We start from the raw sequence: 22,041 nt of genomic DNA on the forward strand, positions 1-22,041 counted from the left end.
TTTGTTTTGTTTTGTTTTTAAATAATCCAGATGAAAAAGAACGACATTCTAGGCAGAAGAAACACAGAGGCTTAGGGCCAGGTGCAGTGACTCATGTCTATAATTCCAGCACTTGGGGAGCCCAAGGCGGGCAGATTGCTTGAGGCCAGGAGTTCGAGACCAGCCTGGCCAACACGTAGAAACCCTATCTCTACTAAAAATGTAAAAATTAGCCCGGTGTGATGGTGCATGCCTGTAATTCCAGCTACTTGGGAGGCTGAAGCAGGAGAATCACTTGAACCTGGGAGATGGAGGTTGCAGTGAGCTGAGATCCGGCCACTGCATTCCAGCCTGGGCGACAGAGCAAGACTCTGTCTCAAAAAAAGAAAAAAGAAAAGAAAAGAAACATAGAACCTTGAAGTATCCTTAGAGTTGTGAGAGAAGACACCAGAGAAGTTGCCATGGGCCAAATTGTGAAGGTTTTTTTCTGTCATACTTAAGGAGTTTGGGTTTTATTTTAAAGGCAGATGAGGCATCACTGAGTGTGTAAGGAGAAGAGAAACATTTAACCTGGTTTTAGAAAGGACACCCTAGCAGCAGTGTAGACACTGCGTTGTGAGGATTTCTTCAGGAAGAAGATTGTTGTAGTCATCCAGTTGAGACATCATGAGCATCAGCAAGTCATTGTCATTGGGCTCATCAGTTAGGATGCTTGTGACAAGTGACAGAAAAGTCAGCTTGACTTGTCTTAAGACAGGGAATTTATTGACTTGTGTAAATGAAAAGACCCTGTGTTAGAACTGTCTTGCAGTATGGTTTATCCAGAGACTCACAGTTGTCACATTGGGGCTCCAGCTTTTATTTTCTGTGTCCTTTTCACTCTGGGTTCATTCTCAAGTTGGTTCTGTACCCTGGCTGCTCTCTCAGGGTAGTAACAATGGTTGAAAAAGTTTCGGACATTACTGCCTCACATGCAATTGCCCAGAGAAAGTGAGAGTGCCTAATTTATATATGTGTGTGTGTAGAGCTGGCCTAGAACTCCTGGCCTCAAGTCATTGTCCCACCTCAGCCTCCTAACATGCTGGGATTACAGTACTTTGCTGGGCACAGCTCCAGGCCTCTTTTCTTTTAAGTCCTCCTTCACTCTCACCTTCCAGCCCTACTCCCCAGATTCTTTCCCAGAAGTTCCAGCAAACATATCCACTCACGTTAATGGCTTGAATTAAGTTAACTTGTGGTGCTGTGGGTAGAGAGAATATACTGATGAATCCACTCTGGAGTTGAGAGGAGTTTCCAAAGGAAAATATGTATATTGGAGCAAGAGAGGTTATCAATGGATAGACTGGAAGAAAGAGAACAATTTTAAGAGATATTTTAAAATAGAATTGGAAAGTGAGGGAGAGGGAGACATCTAGGTTATTCTCAGGTTTAGGTGAAGGCGTAGATGGTGATTTCCTTTACCAAAATAGGAATGGAGGAAAAGTAGATTAAAAGTGTGTGAAAGGAAAATAAAAACTTGGGACCCCAGTTCACTATGCCAAAAGGAAAAAATTAAACTGAAAGCTGAGTCATGCAAGAAACTGCCTTTCCTTTTGTTCCTAAGCAGGTAGCTACAGATAAAAAATTAAATATCTCCACAGGTAGCTACCCTATGTTCACCTTATCTTATGTAAAGTACCGATTTACTGAGCACCAGATGAATACATAATTGACTATTCCCCTACCTACTCGTTTTCTCTTGCAACATATGGATTACCATACCCTTCTTTCCCCTCCAGCATACTTTTCCCCTTGAAATATTGAAGCCCTCAAAATCATCTTTGGAGAAAGGCACAGACCTCTCTCCTGGGCGTGTCCTTAACGTTGGCAAAATAAACTTCTAAATTGATTGAGGCCTGTCCCAGATACTTTTTGGTTTACAGGTGTAAGATGATTAATTCAGGAATTGAAAAAGTGGTATTATGTCCCTTTCTTCAGTCTTCTTTCCTGTGTTAATATCCCTAGCTCCCTCTTCAATTCCTGGTATGACCTAGTTACAAGTATTTGAACATAGCCCTCTTAGAAGAGGCTCTTAGAACTGCAAATAACAGCATATCTAAGACAGTTCATGAAAGACCAATGTGTTGTTTCCCTGCACTTTTCTTTTTCTATACTTAATGCTTTCTGGGGATTGCTTTAGTTTGTAGCATTTTACTTGCTGACTTTGCTGTATGTTATAAATCTGTGCCTTTTTTTTTTTTCTTTTTAATAGGAGCTGCTCATCTAGGTTTTGTTCATTTTCTACTGTTCATTTGATGTTTCGGAATGAAATGTAGGACTTTGTAGTTTTCCCTGTTGCATTTTATCTGTTTAAATTTGGCCAAGAATTCTAGCTCTTGAAATTTTTTCAGAGCATTCATTGTTTTATTCAGTGTATTTGTTTACCATTTCTTAGCTGTGTGCCATTCCTGATTTTTAAAAAACTTTTTGTTAAAGACATTTTCTAACATAAGCAAAAGTTAAGAGAGTAGTAAAATGAATCCGTATCACCCTGCTTCAGCAGCCATCAATATATGGCCAGTCTTGTGTCGTGGGTATCCCCACCCTCTTTTTCCCCCACTCACTGGATTATTTTGAAGGAAATCCTAGACACTGGATCATTTTTCATCCTTAAATGCTTCAGTATGCATCTCTAAAAATGGATTCTTATTAAAATATAGCCACAATACCATTGTCACACCTAAAAAATCAATACTTCCTTAATGTCATTAAACATCTAGTTGATGTTCAAATTTTTCCTACCATGTTATAATTTTTCTTTTTTTCTTTCTTTCTTTTTTTTTTTTTTTTTTTTTACAATTTTACCTTTGACTATGATCAGCATGTTTTCTCTTTTTGTTTGTTTTATGAGACGGAGTCTCGCTCTGTTGCTCAGGCTGGAGGGTGGTGGCAGAATCTGAGCTCACTGAAACCTCTGCCTCCCAAGTTCAAGCAATTCTCCTGCCTCAGACTCCTGAATAGCTGGTATTACAGGTGCCCACCACCATGCCTGGCTAATTTTTTTGTATTTTTAGTAGAGACAGGGTTTCACCATGTTGGCCAGGCTGATCTCGAACCCCTGACCTCAGATAATCCTCCTGCCTTGGCCTCCCAAAGTGCTGGAATTACAGGCATGAGCCACCATGCCCGGCCTCAGCACGTTTTCTTGGTAGGTCAAATTATTGTTTTAAATGTATTAGTCATTTAAAACTGCTTTTAGAGTCCCATCAATGTATTCACGGAAACGTTTTGTTTAGGGTCATTCAACCAGTTGGTTATTTGGTTGCACTATTCCGTCTTACTCTGTCACCCTGGTTTGTCTGCTTCTTCCTTCCCCACTTCAGTCTATTCTCAATATAGCTGCCATAGTATTATGTTGAAGCTTAAGTCAACTCACATCTCTCCCCTCCCCAAAACTCTCCAGCGACTTCCTGGCTCAGATGAAAAGATAGTCTATACATGACCCAAAAGGTCCTATATAATTATCTTCCCCATTTGCTTCTACTTTTGTATCTTTCTCACTTTGTTGTGGCCACACTGGCTGCTTCCTCACTGTTGCTTGAATATGCCAAGCATACTCCCAATTCATTGCCTTTGCATTTGCTGCTTCCGTGGTTTGAAATGCTCTTCTTTTGGATATCCATATGCTTTTTCCTTGATCTTCGTGTTTTCTCTCAACTTGCATTTCCTGATGCCTTCTCTGGCCATTCCAGCTAAAATCTTAACTTCCAACACTGTCCTACCCCGTCTCCCTGCCTTATTTTTTGTCCTTAGTATTTATCATTATCTTGTTTATTGTCTCTTTTCCTGCTTAGAAAGGGGGCTCTGTGGCCGAGCGGGGTGGCTCACGCCTGTAATCCCAGCACTTTGGGAGGCCGAGGCGGGTGGATCACGAGGTCAGGAGTTCAAGACCTGCCTGGCCAACATGGTGAAACCCTGTCTCTACTAAAAATACAAAAATTTGCTGGGCTTGTTGGCAGGCGCCTGTAATCCCAGCTATTTGGGAGACTGAGGCAGAGAATTGCTTGAACCCAGGAGGTGGAGGTTGCAGTGAGCTGAGATTGTGCCACGCATTCCAGCCTGGGCAACAGAGTGAGACTCCATCTTAAAAAAAAAAAAAAAATGGAGGCTCCGTGAGGCTAAGGATTTATATTTGTTTTGTTCATGGCTGTGTGTCCAGCTTTAGATGAGGCCTGCACATAAGTAGACAATAAATATTTATTGAATGAGCGAAAGAATGAGTTAATTAATTAGAGCTGGCTCCTAGGGATCATGACTTCCTCTGTTAGCATTTGTAAGCCATTACCTTATTATTATTGCATTCATTATGGTTACATAAATGATCATGCAACCATGTGATAGACTATTATGAATTCAGTAATTTATATTCGCGAAGAGTTTTAAATGACATGGGAACATTGTATGATACCAGTGAAAAGTAAAGATATATACTCACTAGAAAGACGTCAACATTTTAACAGTGGATATTTCTAGATCACATAATTATGAGAGGTTCTTTAAATTTTTCTGTACTTTCTCAATTTTCTATAGGTATGCATTTCTTTTATAATCAGAAAAAAAGTACTTCCTTTTCCCTTCCACATCCATTCAAAAAAATGTAAGAATCCTTTTTAGAATCTAGCCCAAGAGTTACAACCTGTTCACTTCTCTAGTTTGTAGAGTTTGACATCCACTTTCTGCTTTCCACAGACTGGAACAGTAGTTCTCTATCTTCATTCTTTTAAGACTTCACTTTTTACCAACATAATTTCTTAAAATTTTTCTTTAGTTCAGTGACCTTATTTGGAAGCTTTCCCAGTTCTCTTTATAGAAATTATTTAGTGAATATACTTGAATTTATCCTCCTCTGGGACTTTACTTTTGTCCTTAGAATTGTTAATTCTCCACTGAACCAGAAATTTATCCCCTTTGATATAAAAGCAAAATGGAGGTTGACAAGTTCTGTTTTCTTACCATTTTGTCCTAAGGCAAATTGCCTTTTTTCTCTAAACATCACTAAAAACACCCCTTTTGCTTTTGCTAGCCTTTTTGTAAATCTGGATTTATTTTGGGCCTTGGCCTCCTCGTATCATTCTTCCAAGTCTTGCCACTCTTTCATGCTAGTTGCTTATGTGTCTGTCCATCTTTTCTGTCCTTTTAGAAGAACTACCTGCACATCTTTTTTTTTTTTTTCCTCTGCTGTTCCTACCTGCTTGAGAATTTTTGAAGTGCCCATATAGAAAGGTATTTTATGGGCTTTCCTCTCAGAGAGCATCTCATGCCGTGGCGTTATGTCTGTTTTCAAAACTTCTTAACTCTGGGCCAGGAACGGTGGCTTACACCTGTAATCCTAGCACTTTGGGAGGCTGAGGCAGACAGATTGCCTGAGATTAGGAGTTCAAGACCAGCCTGGGCAACATGGGTGAAACCCTGTCTCTACTAAAAATACAAAAATTAGCTGGGCAATGTGGTGCATGCCTGTGGTCCCAGCTACTTGAGAGGCTGAGGCAGGAGAATCACTTGAACCTGGGAGGTGGAACAGTGACCCGAGATTGTGCCACTGTCCTCCAGCCTGGGTGACAGAGACTCCATCTCAAAAAACAAACAAACAAAAAAAAACACGCAACTTCTTAACTCTGGCTTCCTAGAGTTTGTGCTACACGATTCCTACTTTGTTGTCAGAAACACTAAGATCTCATTCTCCTGAGGTTCTCCCTTGATTTCGTCAACCAGTTTCTTCCTTGTTCAGAGTAGCAGTTCTCCTGCTCTCCCTAGTGCCTGTGGAACATAAAAATGTCAGCACACTTGGTCTAGAACTTGTCAGTTGTTCCATTGTCAACTGAATGAGAGTTTGAATAGGTTCCAGGGTAGTTGAAATACTCCAAGATGACAGTGTGCCACTCTGTGTTAGAGGTGGCTTCAAGAGAGTCCTATCTACTACTTCTACTTGGCTGGGAACCTTTGGTGTTCCCACAGTAACAATGTATCTGGGCATCTTTCCTGCTGACCCTGCCTGAATGCTTATAAATAGGGTTCCTTAGTAGCCCCCCTCCAGTGGCCCTGTTCCTGTGGAATAGCACAGACCCTTTGTCACATATACATATCCACGTATACATACATATACACATATACATATATGACATACAGATATAATTCTTTGTTATATTAAACTAGCTTCTTATGTGTTGGTATGTAAGTTCCTGAAGACAAATATATTATTTTGGTTGCTTACCATTTATTTTCCCTAATGAAGCATCAGAAATCTACTCTGAAGGAATGTTTGAAGGACAGAGATTAGGAAATCATTTTGATTTCAGAGGGTCATTTTCCTGTTCATATATTATGGAAATGAACAGAAAACAATGGACAATTTGAGAGCCCATGAATGCATGTAAATTAGGCATTTTTTCAAGTTTAGAAACTTACAGGTAAGTGGGTATGGAATACCTTGCTTGATCAGTCATCCTAATTGCCAGTTTCTATTCTAGAAACTATAAAATTGAAAACTGGCAGGATAATGAAGTAAAAAACTATTTTTAGCCCTACAAGTGACTGGGCAGGATGTTGAGATTCTAATAAAGGCTCACACTTGCAGTATAATTCATCTAGATCAGGTCAGCAAAGATTGTAGTATGCAAGACCCAGAGCCTGCCCTATGGGGGACCCAAACAAATACAACACTAGGCCTTTATTCAAGAAGTTCTTAGTTTGTCTTCCAGCCGGAGGCCACCAGGAACACACTTGTAGTTGAACAAGTTGAGTGTATTACACATTGCAGCAAGGGAGAATGCACACCATGGGGAATTGTGGGGCATCTCAATAAGGCACTGTTAGAAAAAGTCATTATAGGATTTGGGTTTGTGTTAGGTGATCTGGAGGATGGTTTAAGGATGTGGTACTTTACTCTGAGTTAGATGCTTTCGGGAAGTAAGGCAAATTCTATGACTGGTATCTTAACAGTTTATCTAAAGGGAGGGCCAACTAGAGAAAGACTAAAGCTGTAATTGATAAAGAAGCCCCCTCATTCACATTATCAGCACTAGGGGATATTAGGTATTTTGTGGCTTGGACAGTGTTCATGTTTTGTCTGTGTTCAGACGGATTACACAGTGGTCTTGTTTTTTTCTTGATCCATCATGATCACAGAATGGCCTTGTCTAATGTTGGTGTTCTGAAATTGCTTATGTGTAACAGGAGAACACCACAACTTATCTGTGAGTACCAAGCCAGCTCATGGCAGTATCAATGCCTAGCTGATAATAGCAGGCCAACTTTTGGATGTTAGAGGCTGCTTTTCTTATTCTCAGATATGATATACACCAAATAAAATTGGATGGAGATGATGCTTAGTGGAAAATGTTGCCTGTTTTTGTTTCCCAATTCATTTTTAAGTACAGGCTATAAGACACATTAATAAAACTCTTGAATACGGCCAAGTGTGGTAAGTGCAATTAAAGAGGCTCAAGCAGTGTGTTTCACAGGCATGGGGAGTAGCATGAGAAAATGCTTTGGGGGTGTGGGGGCAGTATCTGGCCTGGGCCTTGGAGGATTGGCCAGATTTAGATATGTGGAGTTGGAGAGGAAAGCAAGGCCACTGGAGGGTAAGCATAGGCTCAGAAGCAAGAAGATAAAAGTCAGGTTCAAAGCATGGTGAGAACCCTAGTTTCGACTAAATGAGTGGTATGTAATGGGAAGGCAGTGTGAAGAGGTACTTTTGGGTTAGATTATGGAATTCAGTTGTTTAGAAATTCAGGTTGTGGGGAGAGAAAATCAGAATTTGTTATATACCTACTATATGTGCTAGGTGCTTTGTGTATATGATATTATTTAATCTGTAATTCTTGTAAACCCTGGAAAGTAGATATCATACCCATTTTACAGATGATGAAAATGAGCTCTAGAAAGATTAATTTAACCTCCACTGAAATAGTTGGAGGCACAGCCATAATCTTAACCAGTAACTGACTGAAAAGGTGGCACTCATTCTACTTCAATGTGCTACTTCCATTCTGCTGTAATACAGCCTCTTGTCATCAGTGGAAACCATTAGAAGCTTTTGATCAGAGAAATGGCAAGACCAGTTAGAATTGTGCTTTAGGAAGATTATTCTGGTAACAAAACAGTGGTAATTGATGTGTATTGAGTATATGGATCGGGCCCTGTGCTAAGAAACTTAGATACATAATGATCTCTTTTAGGTAATATATAGGATGGATTGAGAGTGGAGAGGTTAATAAAAGATGAAAAAAATCTGATTAAATTAGCAGAAAATGTGAAAGCAGTAGAGAACAAAGCAGAATCAGGTAGAAGGGAAGTGTAAGAAGATAGGGCCCTTGGAGGAGACAGGTGAGGAAGAAACAGCTGTTGTCTTGGCTTCTACTTTAAGTAATACTGAATCAAATATGGCCTCTACAACTTCATCAATGTTTAAGGAAAAGCTTGGCTATCTTAAGGAACTGGCCCCCTTAAGACCTTTTTTGAACCACTATTTTAATTTTTTTTATTAAAATGGAAACCTGTCCAGTTCTTTATAGATTTATTTGCCCCAAGAATGAAATGCTGCAGATGAGTTAATGTTGCTTTCAGAAAACTCTTTTGTTAACAGTGCTGAAATTTTTGTTTTTGTTTTTGTTTTTAGCAATAGGTATGGTTATTAACAAAGGAAGGTAGAGCTTCACTTTATAAAATCCATTAATTTTTTTTTTATTTACTTTTTTCAAGACGGATTCTCATTGTCACCCAGGCTGGAGTGCAGTGGCGTGATTTTGGCTCACTGCAACCTCCGCCTCCTGGGTTCAAGTGATTCTCCTGCCTTAGCCTCCTGAGTAGCTGGGATTATAGGCATGTGCCACCATGCCCAGCTAATTTTTGTATTTTTAGTGAAGATGGGGTTTCACTGTGTTGGCCAAGCCAGTCTCAAACCCCTGACCTCGGGTGATCTGCCCGCCTTGGTCTCCCAAAGTGCTGGGACTACAGACGTGAGCCACCTCACCTGGCCAGAATCCATTAACAGTAAGTTTTTAGTTAAGCTTAAATGATAACCTAAGTGAATTTTTTTTTTTTTTTTGAGATGGGGTCTCCTTCTGTTGCCCAGGCTGATCATACCACAGCCTCAAGCTCCTGGGCTTGAGCAGTCCTTTTGCCTCAGCCTCCTGAACAGCTGGGACTACAGGCGCATGCCACCATACCTGGCTGATTTATAAAAGTTTTTGTAGAGAGGAGGTCTTGCCATCTTGCCCAGACTGGTCTTGAACTCCTGGGCTTAAGCAATCTTCCCATCTCAGCCTCACTAAATGCTGGGATAAAATTTTAATAATTAAGGAAACCTAAATATGGGCAAAGCTTTCAATAAACAATTAGGATTTAGTCACGTTCCCTTTTACGGAATATTGAAGTACCTATAGAGATAGTCACACAGCTGTTTTGTTTTCTAGATTAGAAAACCTACAGTTTTATGTTCTGATATCTTTATTCTGATTTCTTTAGCTGTTTTTAATAAAGCAAACTTAAAAACACACAAATCTTATTTGTAATGTAACTATGAACTAGAACATTTGTAATAGAGAAAAATTGAAAATAATCTAAATGTTTATCAGCAGAAAAAGGGGTGATAAATTATAATATGATCATACAGTATGATGCTATATTACAGTTTAAATGAATCAGCTAGAGCTATACATCTCAACATGGATACATTTGTTGGCCAAAGTGTTGATTCCCTCACTGGAAAAAAAGACAGAAGAGGAAAGTTGGAGAAGCCTGTGTCCAATATAATCCCATAATATAAAGGAATTTTTAAAATTGTGGTAAGCATTTTGAGGTAAACAGTTCAGTAGTGTTAAGTACATTCACATTGTTGTGCAGCCGTCACCACTGCCTATCCACAATATGAAGTTTTAAAACATTCAAGGCAATATTATATGTTGTTTATAGATGCTTATATATTGTTTATAGATGCATAGTTATGCAGTAAAATCTAAAAGCATGCATTCTAATAATCACCAAAATCAGAATGGTGTTTATCTCAGAGAGGGTGTGGGGGAAAAGTACACAAGGGACTACAGTTGTATTTGGGCGGTGGACATACAAGTGTTCATAAATTATCTATACTTTTATATACCTGGCATATTTCATAGTTTCAAATTTTTCTTTTGTAAAAAAAAATTCCCACTAGAAATTTCCAAATGTTTGATAATCATTAACTTTTTATAGATCTGGGCTATTCAGTTTTAAGAAACATGGTGGTACCAAGATCCAAGAGGTGAGGTTGCTACCTGTTGAGGCCTGTTAACTTTACGAGAAGAGAAATCTTTGCCAAATGCAGTGTTGTCATCGTTGCCTACCATCTTAAGTGTCACAGGTAGCAGATGTTGTAGGTCTCAAGCCTAAAGGTTGGAGAGAATGAATCTATAAAGAAAGGAAATGCAAGAGGAGAGCAGGTTTTAGGAGGTGAAGATGAGTTCGTTTTTAGGCTTGAGATGGTAGACATACAAGAAGACATAGATACTAATTGAATTTAGAGATAAGAGACAAGAGCTTGGGGGAAAAGTTAGAACTAGAAGTACACATTTGGAAATTCCAGTGTATTCCTTGAATAAATGAGTTTGCCGAAGGAAAGTATAAAGAAAGAACAGACTGAGACAAAGTATTGGGGAAGGGGATTAAAGAAGAACCAGTGAAAGAGATTGAGAAGGAATAGGTTGAAGGACAAGTGGGAAAAGAGAAGAGTAATGTGCCATAGAGATTAAGGCAGGAAAAATTGTCAAGAATTTATTCAGATTAATCCAGTATTTATTGAATGACCACTATGTGATAATCACTTTTTTGTATTGCAGAAAATTAAGAGTGAGAACTGAGAAAAAGCCATTGGATTTGACGGTTAAGGTAGAGTTACCATGTCATTGTAACTATGCTCCTTGTCTGTAAGCTCCTTTTAAAGACAGAGATCCTGTTCTATTTGTCATTCTAATCTCAGAGCCTGACACAGTGTCTGTCACATTGTTTAGTGCTCAGCAGTAAATATGTGAACAATGATACCAAATATAAAGTACTCAGATTTCTTCTAGAATATAAAATATATTTTTTTGCTGTCTAGAGTCTATATGTTCCATTGCTCTCCAAATCTCTCTTCTGTCTTTGAAAATACTATTTTTTACTTTCTCAACACCTCTTTGATATTATCAGTAACCTTCTTAATTCTTATACAAGTTTCCTTATCAATAACTTCTTTAATCAGTTCTAACATAGGTTTCTTCTGACCTCATCATGATTCATTCAGTGTTGCCTTTTGAAACCCTATTTTTTGTTTTCTTTCTTACTCCTGTTACTCACTCATCAACTCTATATAAAGACAGTCCTATCAGTCAGAGCTGTGTAGAGGTAGCATGAACTTCCCTGGGGAAAGCATTGTTTTCTATCCTGTGGTATTCAGCAGAATCAGGACCACAATTTGAAGCATATGAGAGTATTAAACACAGGTGGCTAGACTAGCTGGCTTTAAAAAAAAAAGTTTTGTTGAGAAAGAGTTTACATACCATGCAATTCACCTATTTAAAATGTACAGTCACTGTAGTTTTTAGTATATTCATAGAGTTGTGCAACTATCACTATAGTCAATTTTAGAACTTTTTAAATCACACACCTCCCCACCAAAAACTTCATACACATTAGGCAGTCACTTTTTCCCTCCTCTGCACCCCTCCAAATCCCAGCTCTAGGTAATCACTAGTCTACTTTCTGTCTCTATAGACTTGCCTATTCTGGATATTTCATTTTAATGGAACTATATAATATGTGGTTTTCCATGACTGGCTGTATTCACTTATAATATTTTCAGAGTTCATCCATGTTGTAGTATGGATCAGTACTTTATTCCTTTTTATGGCTGGATAATACTGTGTTGTGTGGATATACTACATTTTGTTTATCCATTCATCAGTTGATGGACATTTAGATACTATGAATAATGCTGCTGTGAACATTTGTGTACAAGTTTTTGTGTGAGTATATTCCTGGGTGTATACCTAAGAGTAGAATTTCTGGGTCATATGGTTCCTCTGTGTTTAACCTTTTGAGAAATCGCCAGACTGTTTTCCAAAGCAGCTGCACTGTTTTACGTTCCCACTAGCAGCGTATGAGAGTTCCTTTTTCTTTACATACCTCAAACACTTGCTATTATCTTTTTCATTATAGCCATCCTAGTTAGTGTGAAGTGGTATCTCCTCGTGAGTTTAATTTGCATTTCCTTGGTGGCGAATGGTGTTAAGCATCCTTTCCTGTGCTTATTGGACATTTGTTTGTCTTCTTTGGAGAAATTTTTGAGACCTAGTCTCACTTCTGTCACCCAGGCTGGAGTGCAATGGCGTGATCTCTGCTCATTGCATCCTCCGTCTCCTGGGTTCAAGCGATTCTTCTGCCTCAGCCTCCCAAGTAGCTGGAATTACAGGCATACACCACCACGCCCAGCTAATTTTTTTGTATTTTTAGTGGAGATGAGGTTTCACCATGTTGGCCAGGCTGGTCTTGAACTCCTGACCTCAAATGATCTGCCCACCTCAGCCTCCCAAAGTGCTGGGATTACAAGCATGAGCCCCCGCACCTGGCCACGATTGCTCATTTTTACTTGGGTTATTTGTCTTTTTAATGTTGCATGGTAAGAATTCTTTATATATTTTGATACTAACCCTTTTCAGATACATAATTAGCAAATATTTTCTCCCACTCAGTGTGTTGTCTTCACTTTCTTAATGGTGTCATTTGCAGCACCAGAGTTTTAAATTTTGATGACATCAGCTTTGCCTACCTTTTGTTTTGTTGTTTGTGCTTTTGGTGTCCTTAGAAACTATCCCCTAATCCACAGTCACAAAGATTTATATCTATGTTTTCCTCTAAGATTTTAAAGTTTTAGCTCTTATAATTAGGTCCTTAATCGATTTTGAGTTAATTTTTGTATATGGTATGAGATGGGGTCCAATTTTCTTCTTTTACATATGAATATCTAGCTGTCTCCACACCGTTTATTGAGACTGGATGACTTTTAAGGCCCCCTTTGACTCTGAGACTTTGTAGTACTTTGGTTTCTGTTATTGTCTAAACAGGTGGACAGTCAGGTTTTCATGTTATGGCCATCCATTTCTCAAGAATATATTGTGTCTGAAAACAAGGATTGCCATTAGTTTATCTGTTTCCAGGTCAGTTGCCTTCAATTTTATCCTCCTCTGACTTTTATGATACTGGTTTGTTTCTAGTCATCTTTGGCTAGTGCATCTTTCTTTTCTTTCTCTTTTTTCCACATAAATACAATATTCTTCCAGCCTTTTGGTATTGGGAACCATTCTCTCAATTTTAATTAGCTTTGTCATTTGGGTAGCTTAGAGTTTCCTCTTAAGCCTAACTGCAGTATAATAAAAAAAAATTTTTCTGTATTCCATCAACACCTGGAATATAATGTATGAAAAATGTGTATTCAATTGTTCCCTAACAGTAAGCCTTCCAAGTTTCTTTATTATCTTCTCTATCTTAAACTCTTGATCTTGGAGTTTTCTGACTCTTCCTCCATGAGCTCTATATTTTGTTCAGTGTTAAATGGTACTGATTACATGGTAATTAATAGACCTCGGACATGTTAACTTAAAAAATATGATTTATAAATTTAGAAGAGAAGAGGAGACTTTATTTCTTATAAAGGGTTACAACCTTCAGGGTGGCCATTCTGACAGGCTGGGAAGTGTAGCCTCCAGCCATAAGCAGAAACACACACTTGGAGGGATGGGCAAAGGGAACAGGAATTCATGCTGAGCAGGGTGGCCATATATACATATTCAATAAGCTGTTGGGGGAGTCATGAATATTTATGAAAGGAGAAGCATGTCCTTCATGGGTCTCATACACACAAAATGGCAGTAATAGCGTGGTCAGAGAGTGCAGTTTTCAGCCCTCTGACATCAAAAGGTGAAGCAGAAGACATGAAAACCCTTACTGTGCATTCTCTGTAGACTAGCCAGAACCATTCTGTGGTTGGTAGTCTCTTATCAGGCAAAAAAGGAGGGACAGCATCAGGTGGTTGGTTGATAGCAGTGGTGGGGTTTTTTGAAATGGCTGGTTTCTGTTTGGTAGTTAGGGAAGAAAGGCTAATAGTGGTTTGCCAGGGAAGGGGTATAATGAGATAGGTTGGAATCCCCAATCCCATCGTAGCCAAGAATTTAGTTTTCAAGGTTAATCTGGGGTCCCCTTGGCCAAGAGATGACCCATCAGTCAGTTGGTGGGCTTAGAATTTTATTTTCAGTTTATAGACCTATCCTTTCCTTTTTATAGTTCTAGCCACCACCTCAGAGATTTGCATCTCAGTGCTAAATTACTATAATAGCCTTTTTGATGTTTTCCCAGATCCTAGTTTCTGTCTATATTAGGCCCTATATTCAACTGCTAGATTAATCCCCATCAAGTACTTCTCATCAAGGTTCACTGTATCAAATTTATATACCACACAAGTTAGCATTTCAACTCCTCCCCATCTTTACTTCTCCTTATCTCTTGTTACTTCCCTAAATGTGGCCAAACTAACTTGGTAGTAAGTCCTACTTAATGGTTTCCTTGTTCTCAATCTCATGTACACACTCTTCTTTCCTCCTGGTGTGCTATCGCTTCTCTCCTATTCTTTCCCTTCAGTGATTGACTCCATTTGACTCCTCTTTTTGTTATTTTTTATTTTTTTATTTTATTTATTTTTTTGAGAGAGTCTCGCTCTGTCACCCAGGCTGGAGTGCAGTGGCGCAATCTCGGCTCACTGCAAGCTCCACCTCCCGGGTTCACGCCATTCTCCTGCCTCAGCCTCCCAAGTAGCTGGGACTACAGGCATCCACCACCAATCCCGGCTAATTTTTTTTTTTTTTGTATTTTTAGTAGAGACAGGGTTTCACTGTGTTAGCCAGGATGATCTTGATCTCCTGACCTTGTGATCCACCTGCCTCAGCCTCCCAAAATGCTGGGATTACAGGCGTGAGCCACCACGCCCAGCCAACTCCTCTTTTTTTTAAAGACATATTTTGCATCTTTTCAATACTTGAATATTTAGTTTATCTAGTAATAAGGTCCTTGACACCCTGCTGCTGCTGCTGCTGTTATTTATGTCTTTGTTCTAGGTATTCTGGTTTTGAAGGCATTGTTCCATGTGGGAACTATTGTTTATATTACCTTTGTCGCTCTCTTCTTTTCTTGCATATGGCAGAATCTTGAACATAATAGGTATCCTATAAATCTTCCTGGCTGACAGATCTATAAAAGTTTTGGGGGAGATGTGTAATGTCATTCTTAAATTTTAGAGAGGCAAAATAATGCTTTTTATATAATTACCTGTTTTTAATTTTTAATTTTTTTGTTTTATATCAGATTTGAAGATAGTATTCTCAACACAGTAAGGTGAAGTTCCACAACATATTACTACAAATATTAGATCTAGTTTATTGAACATTAGCCCCCTGATATATCAGATTCTCTCAAGAGAAAAGTTAGCTTCCTAAATGCTGACCAGGCATGCTTTTGAAGGTGCGTGATAGCCAAAGCCAGTACTCATCATTTGATATACTAAGATCCTTGAAAATTTAAAAGGGGCATAGTCACCAGCATCCAGAACAAAGGATGGTGACATGGTGATTTCCTTATTTTACTGTCTAAAGCTCTGCTTCTGTTGCTGACCTACTCTTAAAGAGAAGTATTTATTTTCAAAATTTTCCATGTCACTTAAAGTCAATATTGAGAGGAAAAGGAGTATCCCTGGAGTGGAGCTTGGCTGAGAAAGGATACAAGGCAGAAGGCAACTTCCAAGCCTGCCTGCCCACCCACCTTCTTTCTTACCTCAGGAACAGAGTTGACTTTGAGAACTAAATTCCGATTTTTTAAATCTTACCCAAATTCGGCCAGGCGCAGTGGGCTCGTGCCTGTAATCCCAGCACTTTGGGAGACCGAGGAGGGCAGATCATGAGGTCAGGAGATCGAGACCATCCTGGCCAACATGGTGAAACCCCGTTTCTACTAAAAACACAAAAATTAGCTGGACGTGGTGGTGCATGCCTGTAATCCCAGCTACTCGGGAGGCTGAGGCAGGAGAATCACTTGAACCAGGGAGTCAGAGGTTGCAATGAGCCGAGATCGTGCCACTGCACTCCAACCCGGTGACAGAGCAAGACTCCTTCTCAAAAAACAACAACAACAACAACAAAAAATCTTACCCAAATTCCTACCTAACAGGCCTTGGGAGTCACACCCTACAAACTATGAAGTCTCATCAGAGGGGTTTTATTTCACCCCATATAATCTAGCCCGCTTTCCCACCTGACTCTGGCGTAACTTCACATAACAAATAAGAAAAGAGATAAAAATATTTTAACCACAAATATATTTCCTTGCCATATCTTGAAACTGCTCTGCAAGGTTGTCTCTTGTGGGAAAGGTCCACATTCTGTAGAGAATCTCCTTTCCACCCACTGTTTTTTCTTTCTTTCTTTCCAGACCCAGGAGATAATCGACTAAGGCACCGATTTAAGTCTGATAAGTGTAAACACCCAAAATCTGAGACAGATCTCAGTTAATTTAGAAAGTTTATTTTGCCAAGGTTCAGGACGTGCGTCCATGATATGGCCTTAGGAAGTCCTGACGACATGTGCCCAAGGTGGTCAGGGCACAGCTTAGTTTTGTACATTTTAGGGAGACATGATACATCAGTCAGTATGTGTAAGAAATACATTGGTTGGGTCTGGAAAGGCGGGATAACTTGAAACAAAGGCAGGAAGACTTAAAGTGGTGAAGGGGCTTCCAGGTCACAAATAGGTGAGAGAGGAGTGGTTGCATTCTTTTGAATTTCTGATTAGCCTTTCCAAAGGAGGCAATCAGATATGCATCTGTCTCAGTGAGCAGACAGATGACTTTGAATAGAAATGGGAGGCAGATTTGCCAGGACCAATTCCCCACCTTGAAGGGGCCCATGATATTTTCCTTTCACAGAAACATTTTACAACCTACTCCCTCAGAAGTCTGCTCAGAGCTTCTTCTGCACAGTAAAATTTGGAAAAACTGGTTGCCACAACCCTTTATCTTAACCTAAACATTTCCTTTCTATTGATCCCAGGTCTTTAGATAAACTCAACCAATTGTCAACCAGAAAATTTTAAAATCTACCTATATGCTAGAAGCACCCCCCACCCCACCCCACCCCACCCACCCTTCAAATTATCCTCCCTTTCTGGACCAAACCAATGTATTTGATTGAAGTCTCATGCCTCTCTAAAATGTATAAAACCAAGCTGCACCCTAACCGCCTTGGGCACATGTTCTTAGGACCTCCTGAGGGCTGTGTCATGGGCCATGGTCACTCGTATGTAGCTCAGAATAAGTCTCTTGAAATGTTTTAGAGTTTGACTCTTCATCGACAACTTAAAGACAGTTCTGAGTTTATAGCATTTTATTAACTTTGTTAGTACAAGTTACTTTCTTGTTTTATTCTTTTAGTCCTTTATCCTCAACCCACATTCCGGTTCCCTTTCCTGTTCATATGCAGCTACTCTAATGTGTTTATGTCTTTATATCCACATTTGCTTGAAAGATATATAATATTGTTATGTGTGTGTTTTCAACCTACATAATGGTATTTGCTTATTCTTAACCTAATGCTATGTTTTTTAAAGATGTATTCATGTTGCTGTCGGTATGTCTAAAGTGTGGTTTCCAAAGCTATGTAGAATTCCATATTTGTATTCACTCCATTTTGATTTTCCATTCTTCCAGTTAAAGAAATGAGTGTTAACTTCAAACTCCCTACTACACTATTGTCACAGCAAATATTCTCACATAGGTCTTTGAAGTCTGTAATTCACATATATATAACCTTATTTGAGATTTTCTGTGGGATTTACTCACCAGAGTGGGATCATTGGATCACAGGGTGTGTACATACAGCCAGATTACTAGGCAGAATATCTGTATCACTTACCCACAGTGCATGAGGATTAATGCCTCTCCACATCTTTGTCAACTTTGTTCATCAAATCCAACAATTTTTTTAATTTCTATTTTTAGAGTGTTATTTAGAGTGTTGTTTATGCTCTCTAGTATTTTCTGTTCTGTAATGTTATCTCCCAGTGGTTTTTCTTACAAGCCTGTTTATTTGGCCATTTGAAGATTCCTTTCTGGTAGTTGGTGTTAACTTTTGACTGCTCTTGATGCAGGAAGAAAAATGCAAGAAAATAGATGTAACACCTCCCCTTGCCTCTGCCCCTCGCCCCTCCCTCCAAGCCCTGCTCTTCCACTCACAAGATTGAGCCCCTTTTACACCCTGTTTGTGCTACATGAATCCTGTCTGCTTAGCTATAGCTGATTGCAAAGAGATGTATACCTACCCAAGCTGAGTACTTAAAGTCTTCCTCCAAGGAATTCGAAATTAGGATGCCTCAGCTAGGCTGTTGAAGAACATGCAGATTGAGGGGTGGGGGTGACCATCTTCCCCTGTGTGCACAAAGAAGCTAGAGAAATGGTCTGCAGAGAAGGAATAAAGAAGATGTGCACAGAAAAACAAAGAAAAAACCTTACGGTCCCATTGAGAGGGAGAGAGATTGAGCTAGAATGTGAAAGTACCTGTCCTGGATCCTGACGGCTTTCCAGTTTCTAGTTCTCTTTTCTCCTGAGACTGCGTTATATTTTCTTATCTGTATTAGTTAGGGGTGGCTAACTGCTGTAACAAATAGATTCCACAGTGTGTAATGACCCTAACACAACAGAAGTTGATTTCTCACTCATACAGACAGATCCAGATGACTCTAAGTGAGGTGGCAGCAGTAGAGGGCTCTGTACTACGTAGTTATTTAGGAGTCCAGGTTGATGGAGGTTTTGCCGTTTTCTACCCATGGCTTCCAAGGTCACCCTGGGTGTCAGCATCCATGCTGCAGAAGAGTAATGATCATGGAGTTGAATAACAAGGGAGGTTTTATAGACCAGGCCTTGAGCTAGCACAGTTATTCACATTCCTTGGCTGGAACTCAGTTACATGGGCACAAATAACTGTATGGGAGTCTGAAAAATGTGGTCTAGCTAAGGACCCAGAAGGATGAGAAAATGGGTTTGGTGAACAACTAGAGATGATCACATCATATTTAGGATCTGTGTGATACCTCTATATCCTTTTAATTAAGTTCCCATTTTTTTTTCTTAAACTTAGTTTGAGTTGGCTTCTGTTATTTATACCTTAATGATTTGGTGTTTTCATGATAGCCATCTTTAAAGTAGTAGAAGAGATAAAAACTGATTATTATTTTCTCAGGAAAATTGGGCCGATTTCCTCCTATGATGCATCATCACCAGGTACCCACAGGTGGCCAGACTCCTGGGGCTCATTTCCAGAGGTCTCACCTTGCAGAGGCATTTGCAAAGGCCAAAGGATCAGGCGGAGGTGCTGGAGGAGGAGGTAGTGGAAGAGGCCTGATGGGGCAGATTATTCCAATCTACGGTTTTGGGATTTTTTTATATATACTGTACATTCTATTTAAGGTAAGTAGAATCCTAATCATATTACATCAATGAAAATATAATATGGCAATAAAAATCAGTCTACATTAAAACTTTTTACAGTTCATAAAATTATTTCAAGTCCATCATCTCTTTAAATCTTGCCTCCTCCTCGTGAGGTACTTAGGATAGCCATTATTTCAGTTTCACATAAGAAATATTTACTCAGTGTTTAAGTGTTTTGCCCCAAAATTCACAACTAACGAGGCAGAACTGACTTGAACCTGGATCTTTTGGTTCTTAATCCAGTGAGTGATACAATTCAAAGCACTCCCCCGCCAAAAAAAACAAACAAACAAACAAACAAACAAACAAAAAATTGAACATCTTTACAGGCCGAAAAGGAATAAAGATTTTCTAAGAAGAACGTATTGGGATTGGCACAGTGATTTCCAAATAGCCATTTTTAAGGCCGAATAACGCACTTTATCCTCCTTTTTTCTCCACAGGAATATGAGATGCTGTTTTTAATATTATCTCCAGTAATTCTCCTAAGACAGAACTGTCCATCCTGAAATTAAGCCTGATATTTCCTAGCTCTGGGGAGACATGGGTGTGGGTTCTTTAAAGCAGACGCTCAGTTAAGTTCCACCTCCAGGCAGGCCTTTGCAGGTCCTGGGCCCCTGTACTGTGAAGTAGAGGCAGAAGCTTCACTTTGCCCTCCTGTCTAGAGTAAGCTTCAATAAGATGAGTTCTTTCTTGCCCAGGAATTCTGCAGGCAGTCTGAGTTGAGTCTGTAAGAATGCCTGTAGGGTGCCACACATCCCTTTTAGATGAGCATGAGCAAGGAAGATGACCTGTAGGGAGATTTTTTCCTTGTGTTAGAAATGCTTGTTCCCTGGTGCCGTAAAGAAATAGCACTTGAACATGAATTTAATTTCCTCAGCAAGGCCATTACTTTCTGCAGAAAGGGTACACTCATCAGCAGTTTTGCCAGGAGAGTACACCGAACAAAGGAGACGGTCATTTATAACCTCACGCATCCACCTTACTGCTGTGCCCGGTTTCCATTGGTTGGAATGGGACCTCACATTCTGTATTTGTCCTGATTGGCTAGTGACTTAGAACTTTTTAAAAGAGGCAAAGGCAGAGGAAAACAAAGGAAGGAGGAAGTAACTTGTGGAATGCTGAAAAAGGTAAAAACACCTTCAAATAAGGATGAGGAACAGGCTATGACCTAATGCTTGCTTGGACCAGTATAAGCATGCCAGGGCAAATATTGAGGCTAAATTGTGGGAGCTAAGAACATAAAGTACCTTGATTTCTTTATTGTAGCTAGCAGATATCTAAGCATGTTAGCATAAGTCCTTGAATAAATTTTGCTTCTAAGAGAAGTTACTATTCCTAATTAGATGGGGAGGAAAGTCTCTTTGAAGAGGAACCTCTACTTTACTGTTTACACTTGTGCCTTGATAATTTTTTACTTGGAAACCTTCTCATCTTTTGGTGGTTTTTTTTTTTTTTTTTTTTTTTTTTTTTGAGATATTTCTCTAGTGTTGCTATTTGATTTCATTTCTGACTTCATTTTTGTTTCCCAACCTTTTTTTTTTTTTACTTGATATGAGGGTTTCCGTGACTTTGAGGTTCTGAGCTGCTGTTAATGTGCTATACCTCCTTCAATTCTCAGCTCTCAAAGGGGAAAACAACTGCAGAGGATGGTGGGAAATGCTCTACTGCCACACCTGGAAACACCCACAGGAAAATTAGTAAGTGCCCCTGCTCAGTATATTCACAGGTATTATTGAGTCAAACAGTTTTATAGCCACAGGGACAGTCTGTGGGTATGTCTTAAAAGCATTTCTCAAAAGTTGCTCCAAATTAATCTGATGCCATTTTTGCCTTAGTTCTGGGAATTCTCAAAAGTTTTTATATTGATGTTGGGGTTTTAAGGGAGGGATAGCTACAAAAAGTACAGAACCATCTGTTCACTTTTTTATGTATTAGCAAATTAATATTTCACATTTGGAATGAATTACTTCTCATTTTCAGACTTCAAAATACGGGTAGCAGAGAGGAAAATGGAGGCAGAGAAATCATATCATTGCCAAAATCAGTTTTTAGATCTAGGGAAAGAGTTTAACACTTCTGACTCTTGAAACATGGCCATCAGATACTTATTACACAACTAGAATATTCTGTGTTCTCTGGGAAAATTAAATTTGTACAACATGGCTCTTTCCTCAAAGAATCTAGAGACTAGAATGTATGTCAGGAAAATAACCTATGAAAAATTTTCCACATACAAAAAAGAGACTTGGCGAAAGCATTGCAGGAAATCATATTTATCTGGGCTGTAACTGCTTTTTGGATTTACTTCTGGATTTTCTATGAAACTAAATATCCCAGTCACACTTTGCATCCTTTTTGGAAATCTTAAATATTCACAGAATCCTTTAATAAAACTGCTGTGTTCTTCAATGAGATAGTAATGGGAAGTGCAACAGTACAATATTTTTTTAAAAATTTGTGGTCTCTTTAACAGGTTTAGGGAGT

General features: G+C 39.2%; 1 protein-coding gene across 25 annotated transcripts in view; it reads left to right on the forward strand.

Annotated features, from left to right (window-relative positions):
* Positions 1–22,041, forward strand: part of RIC3 (RIC3 acetylcholine receptor chaperone) — a 69,563-nt gene that overhangs the window by 5,967 nt on the left and 41,555 nt on the right. For 10 of the 25 annotated variants that reach the window (XR_013403203.1, XR_013403205.1, XR_013403201.1 and 7 more), the window contains 2 exon segments: positions 19,304–19,530; positions 21,176–21,254. The exons of 1 other annotated variant lie outside the window; for it this stretch is intronic. Coding sequence is in view for 14 of the 24 variants with exons in the window: in XM_028832639.2 (XP_028688472.2) it covers positions 19,304–19,530; positions 21,176–21,254 (306 nt within the window). In the remaining 10 variants the exon portion in view is untranslated. 25 annotated transcript variants of the gene reach the window in all.

Source organism: Macaca mulatta, chromosome 14 (genome assembly GCF_049350105.2).
Source record: "Macaca mulatta isolate MMU2019108-1 chromosome 14, T2T-MMU8v2.0, whole genome shotgun sequence".
In the NCBI taxonomy this organism is placed as follows: Eukaryota; Metazoa; Chordata; class Mammalia; order Primates; family Cercopithecidae; genus Macaca; species Macaca mulatta.